Raw genomic sequence first — 27300 nt, forward strand, 5'->3', positions numbered from 1 at the left:
CCAGAGGAATTGGCTCCCTTCCCCAGGTCTTTTCCACATTCAATGCAGCTCAAAATTCTATGGGCATGAGCCTTCCTTTGGGATTCTCTTTTCAAGATATCACAACTTTGGTGCAGGTTCCGGTATACTCCCCTGCCAGGTTCTTTCATATAGTTCCCTTACACAATTTGGGCTGTGGGTCCCCGACTTGCACAATAGCTGTTATACTCTCCTGCCAGGTTCTCTTACTATGTTCATACACTTTCAAGATACGAGGGCATATGCTTTTCCCCCACCCCCCCAAGTTTCTCTTATCGCTGGTGTATTTGTGTATTCCCAAATACTGGGACTATGAAAATCAGTTCATGATGTAAGCCGTAGAAAATTAACCTCCCGTTCCAATCAAGGAATTCCTTTTCCTGTGCCCCCCCGGGCCCAACCTTCCACTGTGGGCTCACTGGCTTTAGGATGGCTCCTTTGGCTTCTGCAACCCCGCTCAGGTCCTTCTCTACTTCTGCTCTCTGTTTCTGCTTCTGGCGACGTGTCTCTGCGGCTGGTGGCGGTCTCCACGATGCTCTGGCTTCCCTTGCTGGCGCAAAGCTCCTCCTTTGTGCCGCTTCCCTGCCTTGCTCGCCGCCTTATGGATTCCCAGCCTGGGAAGTCTTATCCACGGTTCTCCTGTATCTCCTGGCTCGCCTGTTCACCTGAACAGCTTGGCTTCGCCGGCAGTCACTAGCCGATTGGATCTCCCTGATGCTCCCAGCAGTTCCATCTTTGAGCTCCTGCTTCAGGGAAGGGAGTTGCTTAGAGCCAATCAGCTTCCTCCAAGCACTAGGGTAGGGTGGTGTATTACTTCCTATACACCACCCTACCCTACCCCTTATATGCCCCACTCCCCATATTTTTTGATGTTTGTTTTCAGCAAAACACACCAATAAACGGTGGTTTAATGATCGTCTTACCCAGTCTGCATCTCCAGTGGACCGCGGCCCGCCCCAGGGCTCCGGAAGAATCCTACGCCAGACCCAGGTGCTTCACGGCATCTCCAGTGGACCGGGCCGCGGTCCACTGGAGATGCCGTTAGTTCGAAGCGGTCTGCGAACTCCCCCACGCCTCCCCGGTTTCGAGCAGAATCTGCACACAATGTGCAGTAGGAGTATGGGAAAAGGACGGTGTAGTAGTTCCTTCTCTCTGCGGCTCCAAAAAGGATTTATTTGTATATAGGATGTTCGTGGGATCGGAGCGCTCCAATCAGGCCGCCATCTTAGTTCCGCGAACAGCGCCCCCCCTGGTCTCCTATTTTTGTTGAACCACTGTTTTTCCTTTTTAAAGACTTCCTATCACATTTTTGTAGAGCGTGAGGGCAAGCATAGGTTTAGATACAGATAGACTTTTAGTTTGGACTATTAGACATTGACAGCCTTTAGTAACATCAGTTAAGTTAGAGTTAGAGCCACTTAGGCATTACACCAACCCAGGAACATTAGTAAATAATGTTTTTGAAGTTAGCCTCTTTGAGTCTATACCTCTATTGATACCATGCCCGTCTCCCATAAGACAGGGTGGGGGGCATCGCAAATGAGTGGAGACAGCAAAAATGCCAACTGAGGAGAAAGAGCGGGCCGAGTTAGGTCAGAAACCTGAAGGGAGCTGAGAGGAGACACGGGGGACTATCCCAGGATGAGAGATGGGAACTGGCGAAGAGGAAGGTGAGGAGTCATCAGAAGTGACAGAGCGAGAGGTTGCCTAAGATGCACGTTGGGAGCAGTAGTCTCATGAGCCAATGACAAGTTAAAGGAGCGTAAGGAGGCCTTTTAATTGCATGTTCGTATATGCGGCACAAAAAGCAATCTAAGAAAGATGAGTCTTTTGACTTGCATGCTGGTTAATGTTGTGCAAAGAACCAGTAACAATCTAAGACGGACTGAATAAGTAAAGAGTCAATGCATGTTGGTATATGCTGTGATTAATTCTTGGATGTTGCCACTTGTTGTCGAGGGGGGAGCCCCTTCCCATGAGGCTAGGGAGGTAATGCTGCTACCCGATAGTCCCCCTGGAGGTGGTACTCAGTAGGAAGATTTCATGGGGAAGGACCCCCCCTCCGCTTTGGGACTAGGAACGACTATCCTGGGAGAAGGCGGTATACTTCCCCTCAATCCCCCTCACCTAATGCTCTTTTACCTTGCCACCCCATGTACATGTGTCACGTACATAGTAGTAGCAGTAGTGGGACGATGAAGTACGTGGTCAACCCAAGTGTGATATATGTAAAGGTGCTGGGACTAAGAAGTGTCAGGCCTACCTTAGAGAAAGTTCTCAGGAAACTACTTGGATGAGGAGGAGGTGCTGAGGAATGAAGAGCGCTCCTAAAAACACTATGGAGCAATCTAGTGTTTCAGGAGCTCTGATTGGCAAGAACGAATAAAAATTAGATGAGGGAAATCCAGGCAGGGAGAGAGGCCTGCCCTAGAGGAACCGCAAGCGCAGACGCTGACCGGAGTGAAGAAGCAACAAGGTTGCTAGCTGGAACCCAGGAGAGTTGTCGGAAGGGTTTGTGATGAGTCTGACAATGTCATCACTCCTTTCCCAGAGATACCCTCTCCTTATGCGGCATGGGGATAGCAGCCTCTACCTGATTCTGACCATGGGGGTGTCCATTCGAGGGAGAATCACAAGAGGGGAGGCGACCCTCAGGGGGAGGGACAGGCATCATCAGACTAAACATGGTTTCCAATTTCACTTTTAGGCATTTCCCCCTCCATTCCTCATGTCTTGATGGCATACTGTGATAAACCCCTTCAACAACCTGAAAAGCCAATGGAAAGTATCCTTCAATATTCTCAAACAAATAGAATGACAAAGACTGCGATGGCAAAGAGGGCTGCCCAAATGAACATTACTAGGCTGAACCGGAAGGAGCAGTCTAGGGTTTTATGTTCATTTATCCCCAGTGTTTTTTTCGCAGCTTTTTTTGCCAAAAATGTTTTGCCGAAAAAAATCGATTATTTTTATTTGGGGTTTGCAGGGTCCACCCCACAAACCCCCCTACCCTATTATTTACTTCCTATACACCACCCTACCCTACCCCTTATATACCCCACTCCCCATATTTTTTGATGTTTGTTTTCAGCAAAACACACCAATAAACGGTGGTTTAATGATCGTCTTACCCAGTCTGCATCTCCAGTGGACCGCGGCCCGCCCCAGGGCTCCGGAAGAATCCTACGCCAGACCCAGGTGCCATCATCCGCACAAGGCCACGAGGGGGAGGAGCGCTGAACGCCTCAGTGCAGCCCCGCGACACGGGCCTGGGATCAGACCGCGTGGGCAGACATCAGGACCTAGTGTGGACACGTAGTGGTCTGTGGCTCCGGCCTGCCTTCCGGATAACGACTGGGTCGGCGCACCATCTTTTCATGCAGGGCCCCGGCTGACTCATGCACCGGGCCTTTCGCCTAGCGAACCCTCGCCTGACGTTGCGAATGCAGGTGAGAGAGGTAGAGCCGTGCGGACCCAGAGACAACGGCTGTGTCACGGAGTAAAGTTTTATAAAATCCTTTCTACATTGGCTGCCACTCAGAGACAGTCCTAATCCTGTGCGGACGGCTGGCCTGACCCGAGTCATCGACCCTTGCTCTGCACGGGTGACCCATGGGCCGCAACGAGAAAAAAGGCACGGGCGTGAAAAAGACTGGCCCAATGGACTCCTATGCTAGCTCCCAACCCCAGGGGACGCCGGCTGCCATAAACATGGGGGATGACAATCCTGCTGCGATTGAACATGGCGACAGAGAAGACCGCCTAATGACCATGGTGCAGAATGGCTTCCTTGCAGGGAACATAAAGCTGGACGATATTGTTTCAACTATCAGCTCCCTTAAGGCTAGAGTGGACAAGGAGAGCACTCGCATTACAGAAGCTGAGAACAGAATCAGCACAAATGAAGATATCTTGACACAACACGGTCGAGACATAGCACAGCTGAAAGGGGAACTGCGTAAGACTCTAGCAAAATGCGATGACCTGGAATCTCGATCTAGAAAAAATAATTGTTGAGAGGGCTCATCGCACCCTAGCGCCGACACCCAAACCTGGGGCGCCACCGCGCACGATTATAGCGCGCCTCCTGAACTATAGGGACAGGGACGCGATCTTGAAACTTTCAAGGGAAAAAGGCTCCCTGCAGTATGAAGGAAACAGAGTCCACATTTATACGGATTTTTCGAACAGCATCCAAATGCAATGCAGATCCTACGAACAGGCCAAAAAGCTCCTGAGATTGCGACATGTCCCTTACGCCCTCATCTTCCCGGCGAAACTACGGATTCAACATGGAGGCAGGTTGCATTTCTTTGAGATCCCGGCGGAAGCCATAATGTACATTGAGGCGTCCATCACCATCCCTCCCAGAGAACGTCCACGAGATCGGAACGGGCCACCACGACCGGGAGACGAAGTCCCGGATTCAGCCGATTGACATGGACTTACGGAAACATACATGGCTGTGAAGAAGTCTCTCCTGAGAGCAACGGCTCCAATTTATATTGTTTGGTGAGGGTGGGATCGTGAGCCTCTGCTGATGGAGGTCCTGCGAATGCAACTAGCGACCCTCAGGAAAGTTCCACAGGTTATGGGGATTGGGTTACATCATCGGGTTGGGGTTGATGGTGGGGGTAGGGTACAAAGTTATGCCACGGTTGGCAGAAGTTTTAAAACGCAGAGACTGGTTGCATCGGGTTCAACTGTTAAGGCTGGTGGCGTAAGCGATTCACTTGACACATTGATAGTAATTGAAATACCATGGTACTGGGTGACAGGGGGGTAACTGTTAAACTTCTTTCATGGAATATCCGGGGACTTAACAACCCGACTAAGGCCAGGAAAATCGCAGCATACATAACTAGACATAACCCCCAGGTAGTGTTACTGCAAGAAACTCACGCACTGGGGCAGGTCTGTTCCAATTTTCTCCCTAGATGGGGTGCATTGCGATACTATACCAAGTATTCCTCCCAATCCAGAGGGGTTATGACCCTGATACATCCGAATCTGGGCTTCCGTGTACAGCACGCGAAAACTGACACTCAAGGGAGATATGTGGTAATCTCGGGCGAGTTGGCGGGACGGAACATGGTCATAGTTAATACGTATGGCCCCAACATTGAAGACCCTGAATTCTATAATGCTATATATAATTTGGTGGTTGAAGCTGATGATGCGGCAGTGATCTGGGGAGGTGATTTTAATACGATACTCGACACGACCCTTGACAGGTCTACAACTTCCCCTAGAACCTTGACCAAAACCGCAATAGCGATACGACAAATAATGCAACAGGTGGCCATGGTAGATATCTGGCGAGAACTACATCCCCAAGAACAGCGCTTCACCTTTTATTCATCAGTGCATGATTCTGAATCTCAAATTGATTATTGGCTTATCAGCTCCACGCTCACGAATATGGTCCAGCACTGTGATATGTACCCCCGTACCCTCTCAGATCACTCCCCTGTGACAATTACTTTGTGTGTCGGCGAGGCTGCCCCGAGGGCCAGACGCTGGAAAATGCCCCCTGTTCTACTTAGAGACCCTAACGTTTGTGAAGCACTGCGCACTGAAATAGAGGAATTTTTCCAACTAAACGAAGGGTCGGTAAACCAGTGCGCTACACTGTGGGAAATATTTAAAGTATGGGTGCGGGGTGCAATTATGGCCAAAACTACGGGTCTATTGAAGGCAGTTAGGCAGGAGTTGGACACAATTGAGGCCAAACTTGAGCTCCTGGAGTTCAAATACACCTGTACACATAGTAAAGAGGCCCTACTAGATATTCACACTACACTGGCAGAATGTAATAAACTTGCTGCGAGGGAGGTACAATACATGGCCGCCCCGGCCCGGGCTCGTAGATACGGGGAGAGTAACCAGGCAGGGAGATTCCTTGCCCGGATGCTTAAGGCCGAACACGGCCATCCCCCTATAGCGACAATCCAGATACCTAGTGGTGACATAGTCAGTGGGGACCAAGAAATTAATGATATGTTCGCTGCATTCTACAAATCACTATATTCCAATAAAGACACCAAAATGAATGAAGAAATAGTGGAATATCTAGACGTGATTGATCTCCCAACCCTGACCCCGGAGATACGCATGATAAAAGACACCCCTATATCACTTGAGGAAATTACAGAGGCAATGAAAGCATTAACATCAGGTAAAGCCTCAGGCCCTGACGGCCTAGGTGCCGAATTATATAAAGAATTTCATGATATCCTAGCCCCTGTCTTACTGAAAGTATGGGAAGAGGCAATGGAGCGCGGCATACTTCCAGACACTATGCGAGAGGCAGTGATAATGGTCCTTCTTAAACCCCGTAGACCCCCACAGGACATGGGGTCATATAGACCCCTCTCACTCATTAATACCGATGCGAAGATTTTCGCTAAGGTTCTAGCTACCAGGCTCCTGCCCTATATGCCTATATTGGTACATCCCGACCAGGCTGGCTTTATACCAACAAGGTCCACTGCTCTTAATCTGCACAGGGATGACTCAGATAGACCCAGCGTCGGATGCGGTGGCAGTGTCCCTTGATGCTGAGAAAGCTTTTGACTGTCTCCTGGGTCTATCTGTTTTGGGTCCTGGAGAGATTTGGGTTGGGAGGATACTTCGTTAGCCGTGTCAGGTTATTGTATACTTGCCCGGGAGCAAAGGTACTAACAAACCAAACCATGTCATCCCTGTTTCACCTGGGTAGGGGCACCAGACAGGGCTGCCCCTTCTCCCCAATCCTTTTCGCACTTACAATAGAACCCATGGCTGAATACGTCCGTCAAAACCATGCATGGAGAGGTCTTCGCATGACAGGGAGACCACAAATCATTTCCTTTTATGCAGATGACACCCTACTATATATTGGGAATCCGGAGGTAAATCTAGCGCCAATTATGGCTGAGGTTAAGAGGTCATCTGAATACTCTGGGTACAGGGTTATTGTTTCTAAGTCAGAACTGTTTCCGCTTACACCTAAAACTAGAGATATGTCAGACACACAGGGATTCAAATGGTAACCAACACACATCCGCTACTTGGGGATCATGGTATCCAGGGACGGGAGTACACTGCTCTCAGAAAATCATGGCGAACTCCTACAATCCCTGACTATTAAACTACAAGTCTGGAACAGGCTCCCTCTATCCCTATATGGGCGAATAGCGTTACTTAAGATGGTAATGCTACCCAAACTCCTATACCTTTTTTGCAACATACTGATTTGGCCAGGCAGAACATTCTTCACGAAACTCAATATGCTCGCCACTACATTTGTATGGGGAGGGAAAACGCCCAGGTTGAGGTGGTCCAAAATGACAGAACCCTTTGAAAAGGTGGGATTGCTGCACCAGACTTTGAACTTTACTATCTAACATCACAGGCACACTTCGCGAGACACTGGTTTGATCCAGAGGACACGGCACCACACATCACCCTGGAAAGATTTGCGGCATCCCCCTCAGACTTGCGAGCTGTTATGTTTGACCCTAATCGGAAGGACACGTGCAGATATGATCCACGCGTGCATAGGCCAGGATATATAAGAGATTGCCCATTACAATCCCGTATGATCCGGAGGTACCATTGTGGAACTTCCCGGGCATGAGCCCCACATTTGATAAGGCAGTCCAGGGTGCCTGGGACCCACAGAAGCAATTTAGAATGCAGGACATGTTCCCGGAAGGGAGATATTGTGCACTAGATGACTTTGTCAGGGCAGTGGGTGGTGATCACCTTAAGCGATTTCAGTTTCACAGGATGAAATCTGCCTTCGCTGCCAAATGGCCTTCCTTCCCAGAAGAGCCACCTACACACAAATGTATTGCAGCCATGACGGAACCAGGGGGGACAAAGGAAAAGTCTGTCGACACTATACAGCCTTGTTCAGATCCACTCCAAGCCATGCAATAATATCAAGGAGACCTGGGAAGGAGATCTGGGGGTGAAGCTGTGTGAAGCCACATGGTTGAGATACTGCCAGTTGACTAAATGTGTATCCATGAACTCAGGGCTACGTCTTATTCAATTTAAAGTTCTGAACCAGTTGCACTATACCCCAGCCAAGTTAGCTAGGTTTGTGTAGGGCCACATGGGGAAATGCCCTAAACGTGACGCCCCTGACGCAGACTCCTATCATATGTATTGGGCCTGCCCACCGATAACTAAATTCTGGGGGTAGGTGGCGGAGATTTTGGAAGACATCACGGCAATACCTGCTACACCCTCCATGCGGAAATACCTATTTGGGGATATTGGTAAAGCTGCAACCACCACTAGACGATTGTTCAGTTTAGCATGTGTGATTGCGAAGCGAAATATATTGAAATGTTGGAAGTCCATAGATCCTCCTAGGCGACAGGACTTCTTGAAAGACCTGTCGATGGTTAATGAACTTGAAGAACAATTTATTATTACATTGTCATCAAGATGCCGCCCCAAAGAGATATGGTTGCTGTTCAGGCTCTATCTATGTAATATGCTATCTGATGAAGAGGACAATCCATCGTCACCGTTCTAGTACTGTCAAACAAAATGCAAATGTGTAGTGTATACTGTAAATGTTCACCTATGTTGTTATATGATGTTGCGATTCGCTGACCACTGGCCAGTTTTGTCTTGTTGTACCTTTCTCTGAACAAAAAAAAAAAATAAACAAAAAAATAGGAAACCAAGGTGGGTTGCAGGTGGTCTTCTCACAGGTGTAGCTTGGTCAATGTCACAAAGGTGAGTTCAGTCAAAAAGGGCTGTTCGTAAAACATCTGCAGAGCCCTTTTATTCTCAAATACGTTCAGTGTCTTTGGTTCCATGGGGCTCCCTTCCCCAAGCTTCAACTTGTTCAAGTTCCAAGCAGCACAAAGAAATATAACCGTTCCTCTTGAAGCTTCTCAGGGTTCCCTTCCCCAAGCTCAGGACCCTTTTTGGTTTCAACACAGGTTCAGTTTGTCAGGATGTACAGGCCTCTCAGGGTTCCCTTCCCCAAGATTAATCCCCTTTTGGTTTCAAACACAACTTCAGTTAATGTGCTTTTCTTTTCTTTCAATATCACAAACAAATTCCAGGTATTCCACTTTGTTAGGCCTCTCGGGTTCCCTCCCGCAAGCTTAGGCCCCTCTTGGTTACAAATACAAGTTCAATTTGTATGGATAGACCTTTCTTTCCATTTACAGTTCTTTAACACAAATTTCACTTGTTGGCGGGCGGTTTACAATCGGAGACTTTCCAAACCACCTGGTTCTTTGCTCCTCCTAGGCATGACCACTTTGATTTCCCCCACTCTCTTCATTCGTTGCTCTTCTCTTCTAATTGATTCTTCTTTGTGCTGTGAGGAACTCATGGTGACAAGTAAGACCGACACAAGGGATCACAGTTCAAGGGTTTTAATGAAAGTGGTATGCAGGATGGAAAAAATGCCTATACTAACAAAAACCTATTGCCAATTCCTCACGCTAAAGGGTGTGGGGTTAAGTTTCAAGAAAAAGAAAGGAGTATTCTCAAATGATATTTCAGGAGGCGGTATCCTGGGTCTTCCGTCCCCATGTTTTTGAGCACGGGGTAAGGTGGAGTTGGTAGAGCACAGTACAGTATCGGGCTTCTCTAGCACGAGATGACAGTTCCAATATCAGTTCTCAGGACCTTCGATGGTCAAGTCTCGTTTCCTCTGAAAGTCTCTTGCCTTTGTGGCCTGATGTGTTTAAACAACAAAACAAATGTTCCTTTAACAAATGAATGTTTGTTTCCAAAGTTCAGTACGGGTGATGGCTTCACCCCTGGTTCTCCCTCTTCTAGGCTGATTCTTCTCTATCGTGTTCCAAAGTTTGATGAAAGCTTTGCCCTTGGATCTCCCTCGGCCGGGCTCGGACCTCTCTTGACTGTCAGTACTTGGGTGATACCTCCATCTGTTTCGCAATAGTATTTTTTTGCATCTCTTATTCTTTTCTCATTATACTTTGGGTGATATCTTAACTCCTTGGATCTTCCTCGCTCGGGCTTGGATATCTGTCGACTGCCAGCCCTTGGGTTTAGCTTCACCCCAGATCCCCCTTGCTCGGGCTTGTGGACCCCTTTTGACTTGAACAGGAATCAATTCCCTTGGATTCTAATGTTCAGTTTTACTATGGAATTCAATTCCCTTTATTTCACAGTGCTTGTAGATGAAAGTCTTTCGATTGTACAGGGATTTTGCTTGACCCTCTGTATGACCACTTTGACCTATTTCGCCTGCCCTCCTACGGCCGTCTGGTACTTGTAGTTTCTCTCATATGGGGCTCGACCATTCTCTCACGAATTAGCACCCGCGGGGTGCCACGTTCCTTCTGCAGCTGGTCTCCCCTTTACACTTTTATTAGTTCATTCAAAGTTCAATAGCTATGGATTAAAACTTGCGACTTTGCGATTCTCACTCAACACAGCCCAGTGCTTATCGATTCTCCCCTCGACTCGCTGGTTGTGTTGCACTGCTTGGCTTTCTTCTTTGGAGTCGAGGTACCATGGGTGCGGGAGCTTCCCGTGCTCCTGCTTATCGATATAAGCTTGCCCTGTTTACTGTTGACATCTGGTGCAGGACAGTTGTTGTTCATGGCCTTAGACTTTCTGCGGGCCTGGGAAGAAAAGGGCAAGGTTACTTCTCTCCTCGTCACCCTCTCGGTTTCCGCTGCCTTTCTCCTTCATTTGAACTGCCACGTTTTAGCCATCTTGCCATGCTGTCTGGTGTACTCGCCTTGCTCATACTGTACTCTCTGGCTCCACCTTTTATCCTTGTGGGGAAGGGAAAAGGGTCGTCGGGTGTGTGGGATTCCAATCAATTGCCTGACTTTGCTGGATCCTAATATTGGGACATGTCGGGTAAATGGCTCTGGTGTTGATCCGTTGTACTAAAGTTTTTGCGGTGGAAAAGGGGGGGGTAGTGGTTTGGCATGTCCTATGCGAGAGGATGGGGGAAAAGGTGCTAAAAGAAGGGGTATACTACGTCTCGCCCACCTGTGTCCCACTTCCTGAGGAGCCCCCATCCAGGTGATGCTCCCTCACTGGTCCACCCCCAGGAACTGGATCCATTAGCGATGGCCATGTTTTGCCACCTGGATGACAGATCCTCGAGGTTTAGACAGGAAGAGACCTTCTCACAGTGCACACTTGTACCTTCCCTTTTCTGTTCCTTGTTTTCTACTGTGCACTCTTGCTCCTTCCTTTGCCTTCTTATTGCGCCTCTTGTGCACCTCACTTTCTTTTACTTATGTGCACCTATGCACTTATCCGTTTCTTTCCCGTGCTTCCTGCACACTTACTAACCTGTCCACTCTTCACCGTGCACACTTTGGAAAAGTCTTTATGGCACTTTTTAATGGCTTTCTTTCAAACTACTTTTCTTCTGCGCCGCTAGCGCAACTTCCAAATATCCTTCTTTCACTTTCTGTACTCTGCACACGTTATCTCAGTTTTCGCTCTGTGCCGTTTTAAACTGTGTTTTTCTCGTGCTCTGCTTCAGTCAGACACACACTCGCAAGTTTCTCCCTCACTCACCGGGTACCGTTGCATTGACAAGCCGTCCCTCTGGATGCACAGGTTTGAGGTCAGGGTCTCACCACCTGTCCCTCAGACAGCCTTGGGACCGGCACATGTCCCAAGGGAACAAGCATTACCCCAAATGCCACCAGCAGCATACAGGCTGCCAAAATCCAGCTCCTTTGCCACGCTGCAGCCCCTCACACTGGCCAGCGTCTCGACACGTTGTTCTCCTCCAGGCTTCATTCCTTCCTGGTGCTCTCTGCTCCTTGGCGTCTCTGGTCCGGACAGCATTCCCAGCTTGCTCAACTGCATGGGAAAAACCACACCTTTTTGAAAAAAGTCAAGTGGAGTCAGGTGCGAATGGTCATTATTAAATACCTGACCCTGCCTGACTCTATTAGTGGGACAACTTGAGTTCTTTCTAGAGTAGTTTTCCCTTCTCCCATGTTGTTTCTAGGGGTAATTTTTACTGGTCTTAGTTGCCGCCTCCTCGTCTCAGTATTTGTTGGAAATGGGGACGGGGATGGGATTGAAAATGATTTGTTGGTGGTATAATCATACGATGACTGACAGAGGAACAAGGGGAATCTCCTGGCTCTGTTTTGATACCACTGGGGTGATTCCTCTTTTGTTAAGTTGTTTCCTACTCCTGGTCCCCTGCCATAAAGGTACTGATCTTGACGGCCTCCCCTTGGGTCTGAAATGTGGGTTGATGAATAGGTGTTAGATTTAAAGTCATGTTGTTGTTTCCTCTGACCCACCTCCCTGCCTGCTTTTGTTCTAATACAGTATTCCCACCTCTCTCTCTTGGAACAGGGAGAATGGGGTCTGAAGATCCCATAAAGGCTTCAGGGATTGCTTCCTCCTTGCCTATTATCCTATTGGGATACCGCGTCTCACCTGGGGTAGTTCCATGATCACACCCCGGACTCCCCTACCCAGATGATTATCCCTCGCTCGTCCACCCTCGTGTTGGGATCCAAAAGTGATGGCTGTCCCCTGGCTACCTGAATAGAGTATTCTCGAGGTCTACATGGGATAATACCCCTAGGTTTCTCACACTCTTCAATCTCACTGTCTGACACTCCTTCCCACTCTGCAGTATCACCATGATACCTTGCATGTATTTAGGGTTTTGACTCCATGTTATTCTATTGCATCAGCACAAAGAAAGCCACTTCCACCTCCTTCTTTCATTCTCTTGCATCAGCCGTGGCTACCAAGCTTTGGTAATGTGCCACTAAAAAAGAAAACCGACTTCCCCCATCTTTCCTTGTGCATTCTCTAATGTTGGTGCTTAGCCTCAGTACGTTGGCTTTAAACCCTTTTCGGATGTGTTGTGAGATAAAGAAAGAGTGATAGTCACGCCTCCCCAATGGAAAGCCACCTCCTTTGGGACTTGGGAGGTGATCCCAGTATGTTTAATACACCAGAGGGATAGGGTAAGTAGGCTCCCTCTGGAGGTGACACCTTCTTAAGGGACAAGGATCCCGAAAGGGGTATAATTCGCAATCCTGCGAAAGAAGTGGCTTTCGCCAGCAACTGCATTGCCAAATAAGGAAGTCCCAGGTCTGGAAGACCAGGGGGATGGCCAAAAGACAAAATGGCCAAAGGAACAGACAAAAGACCTCCTGGCACAGCCGTGACGGACACTAGCCAGAGTCATGAGCCTAACGTGATAAGCACAGTATGGCTCGGTAAAAAGTTGTAAACGATACAAAGAAAAGCTTCTGCTGCCACCAGTCTGTTCCTAGGCACACTTTACAATCACCACAAAATCCTTGGATGATGACTAGGGCCAAAAAACATTAATGTTTCTTTGTGCAATGATAAAATGTTAAAAAGTTGAAAGACCAAGAGAAACACAGTTTCTCAGTACTGACAGCCTGTAGGACATGTCAGTTTCCCTGTAACAATGAGCGAAAGCCCAGTGGATTGCAGCTGAAGGCTGTGCTCCACCGTAAAATGGCAGTTCAGGATACGGGAACAAAAGCAAAAAGCTTGGGGAGGGAAAGTTGCTTCTAAGAGAGGGGAGAAATCTTTCCCACCAATCATTTTGGACGGAGGACTATTTTTCTTTGGACTATTAAGTTGAATAAAGACACTTGAAAAGTAGATCTTCTAGTCCTAGTACGAGTCCTTCTTCTGGTTTGCCACATTGGTGTCTGTGGTGCTCCTCTTCCGGCAGAGCCATTTACACAACTCATCTCCTCTTCTCTCATGGCCTCCTTGTGCAGGGACTGGTTGGGGCTTTCTCGACACGCCCTTTCCGGTCAACCGGCTGCTAGTCGCCTCCTTCACCAGGTGCATACTTTTCTGTGTGTCTCGCGTTCGTGAACCTCTGCCTGGAGTTTACTGTCCTCTCCTGAATTGCTTTGACTTCTGAATGCGATCACCATCTTTAAATGTCTGCCATAATGTAGGCTTTGAGAAACAACTAGCCTGCTCCATGTTTCTTTGCACACACTCTCATCCTCTTGGTCTCAGTACCTGAGTAATTATGGGAGTCATTGGGCTTCTACTTCTAAAAGGGTTTTTAATCAGGAGGTTTGCAATAAGGCATATTAGAAACAGAAGGTGGCATGTGTGAGTTGTGGGTGTTTGGATTAAAGGTTGGGGCCTCACTTGAATACTGTAAACACAAGGTTTCTTGATTTCTTCTAAAAGTGGCAACCGTTAAATGACAATATGCCATTAATGTATTGGGTGTTAGATGGTCTTCCTTAGGGAAAAAGGGCTAATATTGTGCTTCATCCACTGAAGTCATAACATCTCCCCGGCAGTCGTCTCCTCCCATGTGATCCTCCCTCATAATGCCCTAAGCGTGCTCTATAAATGACAGAATAAATAAATAAATAAAGCTGCCCACAGGGTCAGTATTAGGTAGCTGCTGCCTTTCCCTGGCCATATGGGAGGAAATCCTCACTGGGGAAACGGTGATGACTCCACTGGATTCATCACAGTATCCAGCTCGATTCTTTCTGCCCGCCATTCTAGGCTCTCATCAGTTCTTATTCCTCTTGATATGTCTGCCACCTTTGAAATGGTTGATCATACTACCCTCTTGTCCACCCTGCGCTCTCTTGTTTTTTTGGTGCTGTTCTCCACTGTTTCAAATCTCATCTGTCTGGTCGATTTCCATTTCATTGGGTGGTAGAAACTACTTTCCCGCTGTTGTATCGGTTCCCCCAAGGGTCTGTCTTGGGCCCTCTTCACCTCCCCTCTCTTGTTTCTTCCTTTGGCCTCTCATTTCAATGCCGGTGGGTACCAGATCTTAGTCTCCTTCTCTTCCTTTTCCGACTTTCTTCACGCTAAAATCTCTGCCTGTCTTCTTGCCATTCAATCTTGGATGAACGCCCATTTTCTACATCCTAATGCTTCAAAAACCCAAATTATGGTTTTCCCTGCCCCCACTACTCCTGCTCCTCATCTTTCCTCCCTCCACTACTTCCTTTTCAATTTGGGTGAATTCTCACACTCTTCAAGCTCACTGTCTGACACTCCTTCCCACTCTGCAGTATCACCATGATACCTTGCATGTATTTAGGGTTTTGACTCCATGTTATTCTATTGCATCAGCACAAAGAAAGCCACTTCCACCTCCTTCTGTCATTCTCTTGCATCAGCCGTGGCTACCCAGCTTTGGTAATGTGTCACTAAAAAAGAAAACCGACTTCCCCCATCTTTCCTTGTGCATTCTCTAATGTTGGTGCTTAGCCTCAGTACGTTGGCACCATGTGTGTCCTCTAGGACTAGCTTGTCGTTTCCAACTTTACAATATCTGCAAAGCTCGCCCTTTAATTTTTGGGCGAATGGGCCTTTAATCACCTTTTATACCTGAGCATGCAATTCCCATCTGGCATTCGCTCTCTCCTGCCGGCCAAACCCCTGTGTGCACTGCAGTGTTTTTGAACTCTGCGGATCCTCTCATCTGATTGGTCTTTTCGCTGACTTGCCTCCGGGAGGCTGTTCTTTGGTATGATATATTTTATTTATAGCACGCCCATACACAAGTGTTTCAAAGCGCAAATGATTTTTCTGTGGTTTTTCATACATATTGAGTACACTGAGGGTCAGAAGCCATGGCAGCCATTGTAGGGGTTATAGGGTTGCCATATACCTTAGTTGCTATATAACCCATAAAGGTGTTGGTGTCTAAGTCCCTCTGGGGGTTCTGTCCTTTAGGGGGTATTAAGCGTAGCAGGCACACCTCCATTATCCCAACGGGGGTGACTACTCTTCTTTTAATCAGTTCGGTATTCAAAATAAACACTGTAGTCGCTAATGGGCAATGGGGTTACCTAATCTTGGTAAACTCAGCGGTTGCTGCATAGGCATCCGCTTGCTCGGCTGCAACTGTGCCTTCTGCTTCTTCTGCAGCCTCCTGCAAGGCAAAATCCTCTGGTTGGCTTCCCACAGCCTGCGCCGTCTGGGAATGGAGCGTGCCCTGCTCCTGGAGCACTCCAGTGCTTGCCTGCCACCTGGAACGCACATCTTCAGGGGGAAAGCTTTTCACTGCAACACTACCCGATGTGCAAAATCTGCATACAAGGACCACAAGGGTGAAGCTTTCCACAACGCAGCTTCCCTCCGCATACAAGGCTATCGTGGTTAGAGACCCTCTCAGGACCAGCATGCACTCTGTAACAAGCGGCAGCCCCAGTGTGTCTGCTTTCTTTCTGGTGCTGCCACTGCAACGTGGAATCACGGCAATCACTCCACCTTCTGCTTTTTCTCATGGCCTGCACCCGAGGGGGTCTTATATCCTCAACAGTCCCTTCCTGGTGTGGGTTATTAGAACCATTAAACTGTACCTTGAAGTCCACTGTCTGAGTCCCTCTTCCTCATCGCAGTACTTTGGACATTGTGGGACTTGAAGTCATTAATGTTCAAATTACCTTTTTCTGCAAATGTTTCAATTTTACAATAAGCCACTAAGATTGTGGGGTCTCTAGGGAAGTTAATGAAGGGGTTCGTCCAGTCCTCCTGACCTGATCATCTAGCCCCCATGTGATCTTCCTGCAGAACACAACCCCGTGGGTCAGGATCTGCAAGTCTCTGCCTTTCCCTGGCCACGTCAGAAGGGTCCCAGGCCAGATGTTCTGGTGGAATCGCTTCTGATTCATCACACTGTACAGTCCTGCATCATCTTCAAAGAAATATCTACCAGCACTTGTTCCTACCTGGCCAAGAATTAAGGAAGCTGGAAGCCAGCCAGCACAAGCACACAGCCATGGCATTACCTGGAGGGAAAGAGGTCTTCTACTATGCACTCGCAATGTGGAACAGCCTACTAATCTCCATCAGAGAGTCTCCCATCCTCCTAATTGAGCTTTATACTGCCCAGCCATCTCCCCTCTTCAAGCAACCCCCATTTTAGCCCATCCCCTGCACCATCCAAGTTGCATGCTCGCTTCACATGTACCCATCCCTTTACATACAAGTAAATGATGAGCGGTTACTGGTGCACCCTGAACTTCATGCAAACATGTCAGCAGCATCCACCTTTGTCTGGCACCTATCGTCGCACCCATGAACCGATGCCTATCCCCAAAGAGTGTTGCAAGGAGTCAAACATCTAGACACCAATATCAAGCTGAAGTACTGGTTGGCCTCTCTGTCCCCATTGCCACAATTTCGGAGAAATAAGGATTGGATGATTAGGAGTTAAAAGCAGCTCCAGGGTCACTGGGATCGCCCAGTAAGCAAGAGACTACCAATGGGAAGGGAATGAGGAACTAGTATATGGTGTTGTGCCATTTTCATTACTATTTGCGATTTAAACTAGAAATATCTTCAGATGTCTCCTAACACTCATTTATACAGTTCCCAAATGCACAGAGTTTGCCACATAGGAACGTTTGTATGGCATCAAGGTCCTCAGGGAGTCAGTCGTAAGTAGCTCCTGATAGCTGTCAATGTCGAGACAGGTAGGTTCTCCTTAGCCATTTCCAGCAGCTAAATAGCTCCCACCCATTTTGAATCCTGAATAAATGCAAAATGACGAATGCAGTCTTAAGGTTTGCATCTGCTGTTGCTTACATTTTTCCAGTAGCCAGAAACCCCAACACACGAGATCACTTCTAAGTATGATGTATATGTTTCCGCACTTGAATTTCCAAAACGCCTTTAAATAATCTATGGGTATAGATATTGAATAGTATTATTTAAGGGTCTTAAGTATCTACTGGTGGTGTATTCTTGGAAGATAACCAAATTCCTTTAGACTGAGGAGTCCAATGACTCCCAAATCTTGTCTTGTGCATAACTGCTATCGAGCACTCTGTGATTGATTACTAACAAACACGCATCTCAGTTGCCTGCCTTGCAGATAGCCTTTAATGTACAGCAGTACGTGTATCTAAGAAGACAAGTGGCGCTTATATTTTGTCCCATCACATTCAGCATGTTTTTCAACTCGCCATTGTGTGCAACCCCAAGAGCCTACCCTTATAACTGGTGGCACAGGTTTTCGAAACTTCAGAGCATGGCATGTGGCACTGAACTGTGATGTGCCGTTCCATGCCTTGAAATGGGCCACACGCCCAGCTCAGTTTATGATGCAACTACAATGGCATTTTTCGGGCTTGTGTGAAATATTCCACAATCGAATCTTTACCTCCTCTCCTCACTCTTTCCCTCTTTCTTGCAGCCAATGCTATATAGACGGCATGGTGCCTGCTTAAAATACGTTTTATGACTATGCTGAATGGAAAGTGTCAATTTTAAAAACACATTTAAAAAGACAAACCACTCTGCAGTTAGTTACCATTCAGCGAATCAGGTTTTGCATCAATGTGTTGTGCAGTAGCCATTGAATGAATGCTCAACAGGAAAGACCAAGTACTGTACCCCTCCACGTCACCCTGGCAAATGCCACCACTAACTGAAAAATTGAAAACAGATGTATAGGTGCTTAGTGACTCTTAACGTATTCACCACAAAGATTTTGGCTTGTCAAATGTGAAAATAATTTTGGATGTTTAGGTCACAGGATTTTAAGGGACTAACATAGGGTAAAACTACTGTATACGGCAACTGCACCACTTTTCTCCCGTTTACTTTGTTCCCAAAGAACCTTCCTGAATCAAGACGTTTGTGCTGCTTCGTCATCCCTCCTCTGACGCACACTTCATTTTGGGCCCCTACCATTTACTGCATCAAAGGCAGCCTATGCAGCTTTCATGGACTCACATGGCTCTGACATGGACATTTGGGGCACAGCGACACTACCTCGCTTTTGGGAGAATGTGGAGGCACCCCACTGAGCGAAGTTTTAGCTGAAGTCTTCCTCTTAATCAAGATGATTAAGACTCGCCAACTGATCCTTCCCGTGTAACATGCCTTCATGGCAACTATTTGTGACCTGCATTGTTGTTAATAGCATCAAACTGGTTAACTCGACACCTGACCTTTCCAGTGTAACATACTTCCAAACGGATGGCTGATGGCCTGCACCGTTAACGGTACCAGACAATTCCACGTTTTGAGGGCAAACAACCACTTTTTAGTGATTTTGGGTTCATGCACATGTCCGGGTAATATGTTGTATATTTGCAGAGGAACATTTATAGCTGCCGTTTCATGATATTGGCACTGTGTCTACCCAGCAGAGCAGCTCTTGGAAAAAAGAACCCTACTTAATTAGGAACCAGTAAACCACATAATCATGTATGCAGAGCTATGTTAATGACTGTCAGTGTAAGATGTAGTAACAGGTTTGAATCCAGCCAGGCCCTTCATCCTTCAGAGATCCATACATTGAGTACCATTAAATTGGATACTAACACACATTACAGTGCTTAGAAGTTGGAAGAATCTGACATGAAGCGCTGTTCAAATCGTTTATTATTCTGCTCACTGCTCTCCCTGCTTGGGATGGATTCTCACTTCTCTTGAGTATGGAGTGATCATTCCATGTGACCCATGCCTTTTGAAATACATTAGCAACTTCCTTCTCTGTGGGACCCAAGAGTATATCCCCAACTCTGTCAGGATGATGAATTGTATTTTACCTCTGGTCAATGCACAAATAATCCATCAGTGTTGCAGTGACCTGTAGGTACAATGAACATAACCTCCATGTAGGTTCAATCCCATTGTAGCTGAAATGTGTGATGCCAGGCACCCCCAGCCATAGCCTATCTTTTAGGCTATGCAGTACAGGATACTAACCCCACTCAAGCATTTAATCCATCTCTTTAGGTATAAAGTAGTTAGGGCTTGGGCTCATTGACCTGTGTACTCCTCTAAATTAGTTAGCCTTCCCAGAATAAGATCGTGCCTGTTGAGAGTACTCAATTACTCACTTTATACTGCAACCTTCATCCACAGCTATCCTAGATACCAAAGCCCTCTGAGGTATGGACACTGAGGTTGTCAATGAATTGCCTTCACCCTGAGTCCCTTGCTTGATTGGGGCAGCTTGGTAAAGGGTTTTTCGCAGAAACGCATCTGATCTCTCTCTTGGTGGTTCCTGTACTCCATAGAATGCAAATGACATTTGGAAAACATGGCTGATTCTCCGTGGTAGAGCCACGATTTACCCCCTTTAGGATCTGAGCTGCTATCGGATCAGCTTTCACACCACACGAACGTGTATGTAGCCGTAGGAGTTGAAATTTGAATTCACAAGTCATGTTGTCCGCATTCTTCCATGCCTCACTGCTACCAAGTAATGTCTGATTTAAATAAGCGTAGAACTGTGCTGATGTGTACTGTAAAGTGCATAGGTGTGTGATGATGTGGGATTTTTTGTCTTGTAACAATCTGTTAAATGTTAACAATGTATAATAGTGAAACTTGCTTAATCTTTGTAGATCCTGCTGCCAAAATGTGGAATTTCGGATTGGAAGACTACAAAAACCTCAGTAAGTAGTACTTCCACATATACTATCGAATCCAAGCCAACCCAACCAAATTATGTACTTTTGCATGATTTAAAATATTCTAGAATATTGGGATTGACAAAACTGAGTTTAACCATCATCGCCATCCAATAACTAAGGATTTAGCTCTCTAAAATGCACATTGATGGCTTCTCCTCCACTTATTTCAATGCCAAATATGTGAGCTTTTACATACACCCAAACCTTAGCTGTGAACTATTACCCTTTTGTTACTCCCAAACAAAAAACACCTAACAAATTCTCATTCACCAACTTGAAGCAGATCTCTTTAAATCCCTCCTAAAGGAGGCATTCCAACATCCGACACCAGCCAACAATATTTGTGGGTTACTAATGCGCTGCCACATTAAACATTTCAAAACAGATATGCAAGATAGCACTTAAAGTGTTGTACATCAGCCTTCAAATTCTATTAGCCCCTTGAGAAAAATAGAAAAACATTGTCTTGAGTACAATGCATTTTAAACAAAACGCCCTACAGCTATCGGATATTTGGTACAAAACAGCTACTAATACAGAAATATACCTTATTATTTGCATGCCATTGAAATTATCTTCAGTGCCGTGAAACAGATATTTGTCAATTAGATCACAAGCCCCTCTACGGCCACTATTTTGCAATGGCTTTATACAATTTGTGAAGCATTCAGTAGCAAACCTCCTCTGTGGGGACAATATCACAGCCTCCAACTGTGCTCAATTTAAGCCTTGACACTACCCCCAACACACTTTCTATCTCCTGCATCAGCCACGAAGACCATATTGAACTTTTCCAGTGTCAGTCAGGGTGGCATGTATCTCCCAGTTGGTACCAAGGAGCAGTGTCCCCTGACCGACTAATCCTTGCCCATCATTTTTAATAAAGGAACTATATAGACAAAATCCTATCATTCATTCAGGGGTAACAATGTCAAGTTGCAAGCTGCTAGCCAGTCAGAAAGTCACTCTCCACCTCTGTTCTACACATATACACAGTACAACATTTGTTATTCACCAAGAGGTCATTATCACCAGCCAACAGGTAAAGGTGAGTGCACATTTTGTATGCTGATTTATTACAATCTTTTTCAATACCTCATTGACTAAGGCACTAGTTTGCGATTTTGTTAAATTTTCCTGGATCACAACACTTTGCAACAAACCCTCTTTAGAACCAGCCATACCTACCAACCAATTGTCAATGCCCCTTTTTACTCAAAATATTGAAACACAGTGTCACTAGCGACCATCATTGACTGAGATAGACAATCTATCTTCCACCCTCATCTTGGAACGAAGTGACGAATTGCAGGATTTCATCACATCTCCCCAAGGGGGAGTCCCTCCTCCCCTATGAGGATAGGGAAGTGAGCCCGCTCTGCCATACCCTCCCTAGGAGTCGAGACCAGTGGGGCCTCGCTGGGAGAGACTTCCCCCTTTGGGGACAAGGACTCCCGGTTCTGTGCAGAACTCCCGAAAGGACATACCAATTTTACCTCTTCAGACATATCCTATGGAGATTTCTTGAAAATAATCCCAGTATGTGCTATTGTAACCAGAGACTGACTGTTCCTTCAATAACTGAGACGAGAAGGATCACCTATGGAGAAGAAGAGTAGCCACGGGAAATGGAGAAGAAGGAATACTATGCTATGGAAGGCCCACAACTATGTAGCGTCTTAAGGGGAGGATTCTGAAGATGAAGGAGAAAAACCTCTCTGTGTCCTATATCAGAAAGAAACCAGGAAACTGAGGGAGAGAAGAGAAGATGAACGTACAGCATCCTACAAACTGTGAAGAAAGTAAGCAGGGGTGGACTGGCCTATAGGGAACTCTGGAGATTTCCCGGTGGGCCTATGCACCCTGGGCCTCTTTTGTGTGGTATTTCCAAATTTTCTCATAGGAAAAGCATTGGGGTTGCTGAAAATGTGTCATATGGGGCCACTTTTAACATTATTTCCAGGGCCTCTTTTGGTCCCAGTAATTTTTTCCAGGGCCTCTTTTAGTTCCCAGTCCACCCCTGAAAGTAAGATTAGAGTATGGGCTTGACTACCAGAACTGAGTGGTGGACTAGAGGTCCTGGAAACAATGCTGAGACCGCTCTCTCCCCACAGAACCAGCCGGTAACCAAATGATCAGAGCACCTTCGAGTACAGCAGTACGGAGAGGAAGACCCGAAGGAAAAAGCAGAAGCAGCCTGATGGAAAGAACAAAAGACTGAGAACCCAGTGACATTAACCCAACCAACCAAATGTAACAGAGAAGACGGGAGATCCGGGAGCGGGACGGAGAACCATTATTGGAAAGCTCATACTCGTCCCAGTACAGATAAAGGGACTATAGTACTGAAATCCAAAGAAGCAGATGAGAATCATTATTGGAATGCTGATACTCGTGTCAGTACCGATCAAGGGATTCTTTTAAAAAAAAAAAAAAAAAAATTGAAATTGTTTTACATGTGTGAAGCGCCTAGGCCTGAGGGCGTCAAGGCGCTGTTGCAACCAATTACACTTAACGTAGGTACATAGGGGAAAAGACACAGCATACATACATAAAGAGCTCAAAGGTTTATAGTATTGAAACCAAAAGAAGCAGATGAGAAATATTATTGGAATACTCCTACTCGTCTCAGTACAGATGGAGACTCTAATATTAAAACTTAGTGAAGCCGATAAGGATCATTACTGGAAGGTTCATATTCATCACAGTGAGAGAGAAGAAAGTATAAATAAAGAGGAAAGGCAAAGAGTAAGAGAAAAATCTGAATAAAAGACGAATGAAGTATGGAGCTGAAGGACATTTTCAGAAGTATAAACTGTGTGCAGAAAGAGCAACGGGAAAAGGGGAGACTTGCAAATGTTTGATAACCCTATCAAGGGAAAAGATAAATCTTAATAGTAACAAAGAAATTCAGTAGGAAACCAAGAAAAGTACTGAAATCTCTAGCCAAAGGGAGAAAAGTCCAAGAAAGGTTAAATGAACTGATAAAGGTAGTCACGAAAGACTACTTTGAGATAACCCATTGAACTGAAAGCTTGCAAGAAGGGAATACATCCGGAGAAGGGAGTTGTTCTACTGTCTTTAGTTATTAGGTTAGTGGTAGGATCAAATAGGATTAGGTTTGGTGTTAGATTTCTTTTGGAAACATTCCCTGACCACTGACGAGCACCTTAGTTTGTTAGGTAGGGACGCCTTCTAGAATAGGGAAAGATAGGCCTTTACCATTTATTTTTGTCAATATGTGAAATGAAGCAGCAGCGTCCATAATCTCCTCCTGACTTGCCACAGAAGACGACACTGCTTGATGTTTGGGAAGAACAGCTTTTGCATACTGACGAGCATAGAAATATTTTGTTGATCATGCTTGACCTATTTGCCATATCTGACACTGTTGAAAACCAGATCATCCTAGATAGACCCGAGTGTGTGTGTAGTCTGGACATGAATGATATTAAATAGACTTTATCGCCACTAGCCACTGCCCAATAAGTGACTTTTGGCAAGCAAGAAATGGTATGCTGTGCGCATTTGGAAAACTGCATAGTACATAGCCCAAAAAAGTAAGTTCCTTGTAGGCAATCGATAAAACCATTTTAATGAGCCAAAATATAAGTGACTAAGAAGACCTTGAAATATGTGACTCAACAAGGAGGTAGCATGTCAAGAGCGAGGCATGCACTAGGAACCATTTCTTCAGATTTCTTTTAAATCTTGGCTAGTTGGATTTCACTCTGAGGTCTTTTGTGATTGAGTTCCAGAGTGTAGAAGAGGCAAAAATATTACCTCTAATGTGTTTTCTTAAACTTCGCTGGAATGAGTGTTCTTATTAGCCGACCTCTGTGTCCTGGATGGTCAGTAAAGTTTCTCAAGTAGGACCAAGAACTTGAGTCCAGCTGTTTTTATATACTTTTGAGTGTCAGGCACATTGATTTAGGGGAGATTTATTTTGGTGATGCCTAGCCATTTGAGAGCTTTAAGTCCTGTAGTTAGATGGTCATGTACTTTGAGAAAGTGCATCAATCGTGCTGTGCTGTTTTGTGTGATCTGAAGCTTTTGGATTGGAGATTTGTTGAAGCCCACGTAGAGTCTGTTAAGGTAGTCTAAGTTAGCTAGCGCTAAAGCTTTTCTCAGATCAATTTGATAAACTGTTGTCAAATAGGAAACCCAGGTTTTATCTTGGTTCCAGGGCTATGGTGGTTGCCCGACTATGGTGGCTGCCCATGGTGGTAGTCCACTTGAATGGGGGCTAGAGGGTGACAGTATGTATGCTAAATGTGACGGGCCTGCCCGCCACAAAGAACCACGCTGAACCAAAAGTCCAAGAGGGTTTATTGGATCTTTATCATTAACTTAGGCTCGGCACCTTCGGTTAGTTCTCAGGGTCCTTGGGGGTTTGGCACCCTGGCCGTCCCTGTCTATCTCGACTTCCCCGGTCTTGTCCACCTCCCTAGCCCAGGTGTCCTTACCGGGAAGTTAGTAGTCAACGGCAACAACTGTCTGTTTCCGGTTTAGGCTAATAGTGGTTTTCCCTGATTCAATGGCTGTCTCACTTCCTAGAGGTTTTCTAATGTTCCCTGACCTACGCCACTTAGTGTTGTAGGGAGTTAGGGATGGTGCTTTCTTCCGCACAGTTTCGAGTTCACTTCTCTCACACCCGCTTGTACCTGACTCTTCACTATAGTGTTCTTTTCAGATGTTCTCTTCCCACCACGTCGCTGTCCCTCCAGTCTCTCGCTCCACCTTTCCGCCTCCACCCTTTGATCATCTTTTCTTACTGCCGTTCGTACTATCCCTCGTACCTCCAACTACCCCTCTACGTCCGTTATCTTCTCTTTCCTCCTTCCCCTCACGCTATTTCCTTGCCTCTTACTAGTCTTCTTATTCTCTTTCCCTCTACACTTACCACTAGCTACTCCTATTCTCCCACTCCCTGTTGCTCTTACTTCTCTTCCTCCACTGCTTCTCCCTCTAGGTACTACCACTGTTCTCTCTGCTATGACTTTCACTAAATACCGGCCGCTACTACAATTACCACATCTTAATCCCACTACCACAATTACTACCACCTTTCCTATTACTACCACTACTACTTCACTACTTCTACTCTACCTCTACTCCTTAGACTCTCACACACAAGCCCTTCACAGCGCCGCTCTCTCCAATTCCTTCTGTACTCTGGTGTCTCCGACGTAGTCCACCACCTCCTGTCCTCACCCAACTAATCCACATTCAACCATTCCCTCACACATCCTTAAATACCTGACCCCCTCCCAGGCTTGGCCTCTTGCCTTATCCAATAGCTTAACTTCCTTGAGTGAGGGTGTGTGTGTGTGTCTCAGGTGAAGGGCTTGATGAGGGCTGGTAAGCCCCGCCCACTTCATGCAGTCTGGTTACATTCCTACCCTGGAGCCTGTAATGCTCCCAGGGATCAGTTCTTTTAGGCCTCCCTTATAGGCTAGTGGATTTGTTCCCAAGGCCTCTATGGTGGCCTTTCCCCCTGAAACCCTTTTCCTAGTGGTTTAGTGGGTGTTATCTCCCTGTGCAGGCTCCAGCAATGCCGTCTGCTGGAGCTGCGCTCTGCTCCAGGATGCTGCTTCGGCTTTGGAAGACTATGATATGGCATTTACAATACGCTTGTACACAAGTGTTTCTAGGCGCAACAAGACAAGGAGGGGAAAACATAGGGTGGACAAAACAACGATCTTACTAGTCCCTTTGTCATCAGATCGCACAAGTGCAGGGAAGTTGAAGGGGAGAAGTGCCTGTGGGAGGGTGGGGGAATGCAGGTAACCCGAAAGTGCAGCCAGCGTGTGACTCACTGCAGGTAATTAATGCGGTGTACTTTTCAGTGGAGACCGGTGTTGCTGTGTTTTTGGTATTCTGGGGTTTTTTGCAGACCGCTGCTGCACAGCCTTTTGTCTCCGACGTCGCTCAGCGCAGTTCTTTCCACAGTTCTGTGCGGTGCTTCAGCCTCCATCGCTGAAGGTAAGGAGGAGTTGCAAGGGGGCCTGTCCTCACATTGGCACCTGCGGTGGGTGTTTGGGGTTTAGGCTCCCTTGCTCCCCTGACAGGGTCTGTCTACCGGCCCGTCACATAAAGAAAAATATTTTTCCACTCAAGTATCGCACTGAGAGACTGGTAGTAGTTTTGATGATGTGGTGGTAGTTTTGGTTAGGGTGTACATTGACTGCAATTTTACTGAATAGATGCAGTAGTCTTTTCATGAACAGGAGAGTATTTTCAGTGCTTATCCTCACTACATGGTTGAAAATTGCTGGGAGATATTTAGCTCCTGCTTGTAGCCTATGAGTGCCTTGTTACCTTGACACCAACCACTACCAGGAGTTTCTTTTGGCTCCCAATGCCAACCAGAGCCATTCAAAGATAATAATGTAATATTAACTTGGTAGGTATATCGAGGAGAACAAAAGGCACATTTAAGGAACTTAAAGCAGAGAAAAATAGACCTAATGTACAAAATAAATTCGATTTTACATCTCTGGCACTAATTAGATTTGCAGCACCCATTGTACTAACTTCCGGTTCAACAGCGTTAGCTCACACCTACCAGGGGATGCTTCATAACCAGCACCTGCCTTAAACTCCTACTCATCCAATCTTAATGTCAACCCCTGTTACTGTATTATGTGAATTGGATGGTAGCTAGTGCCACACAGCGGCCATTGATCAACAAACAAGCCAGATCATGGAATCGGGTTGACACAAGATTTTGTTACTCCCAAGTGTACAGGATTGGTCAAAATAAACAAATTGTGTCTGAATTTAACTGTCAGGATGGATCTTCTCCTTGGTGGGATAGTGCTGTTGGAAACCCTATCTCCAGAAAGTGTCTCTTGTGAAATGCACTAACAAAAGT

At 46.3% G+C, this 27300-nt stretch overlaps 1 protein-coding gene across 1 annotated transcript in view; it reads left to right on the top strand.

The window, feature by feature from the left end:
- SMARCAL1 (SNF2 related chromatin remodeling annealing helicase 1) overlaps positions 1 to 27300 on the top strand; it is a 979995-nt gene that overhangs the window by 83262 nt on the left and 869433 nt on the right. Inside the window, exon 3 of the mRNA XM_069616809.1 lies at positions 20355 to 20405. Within this exon, the coding sequence (XP_069472910.1) occupies positions 20355 to 20405 (51 nt within the window). The remainder of the gene's footprint in view (positions 1 to 20354; positions 20406 to 27300) is intronic.

Source organism: Ambystoma mexicanum, chromosome 9 (genome assembly GCF_040938575.1).
Source record: "Ambystoma mexicanum isolate Mex_15411 chromosome 9, UKY_AmexF1_1, whole genome shotgun sequence".
NCBI classification, from domain to species: domain Eukaryota; kingdom Metazoa; phylum Chordata; class Amphibia; order Caudata; family Ambystomatidae; genus Ambystoma; species Ambystoma mexicanum.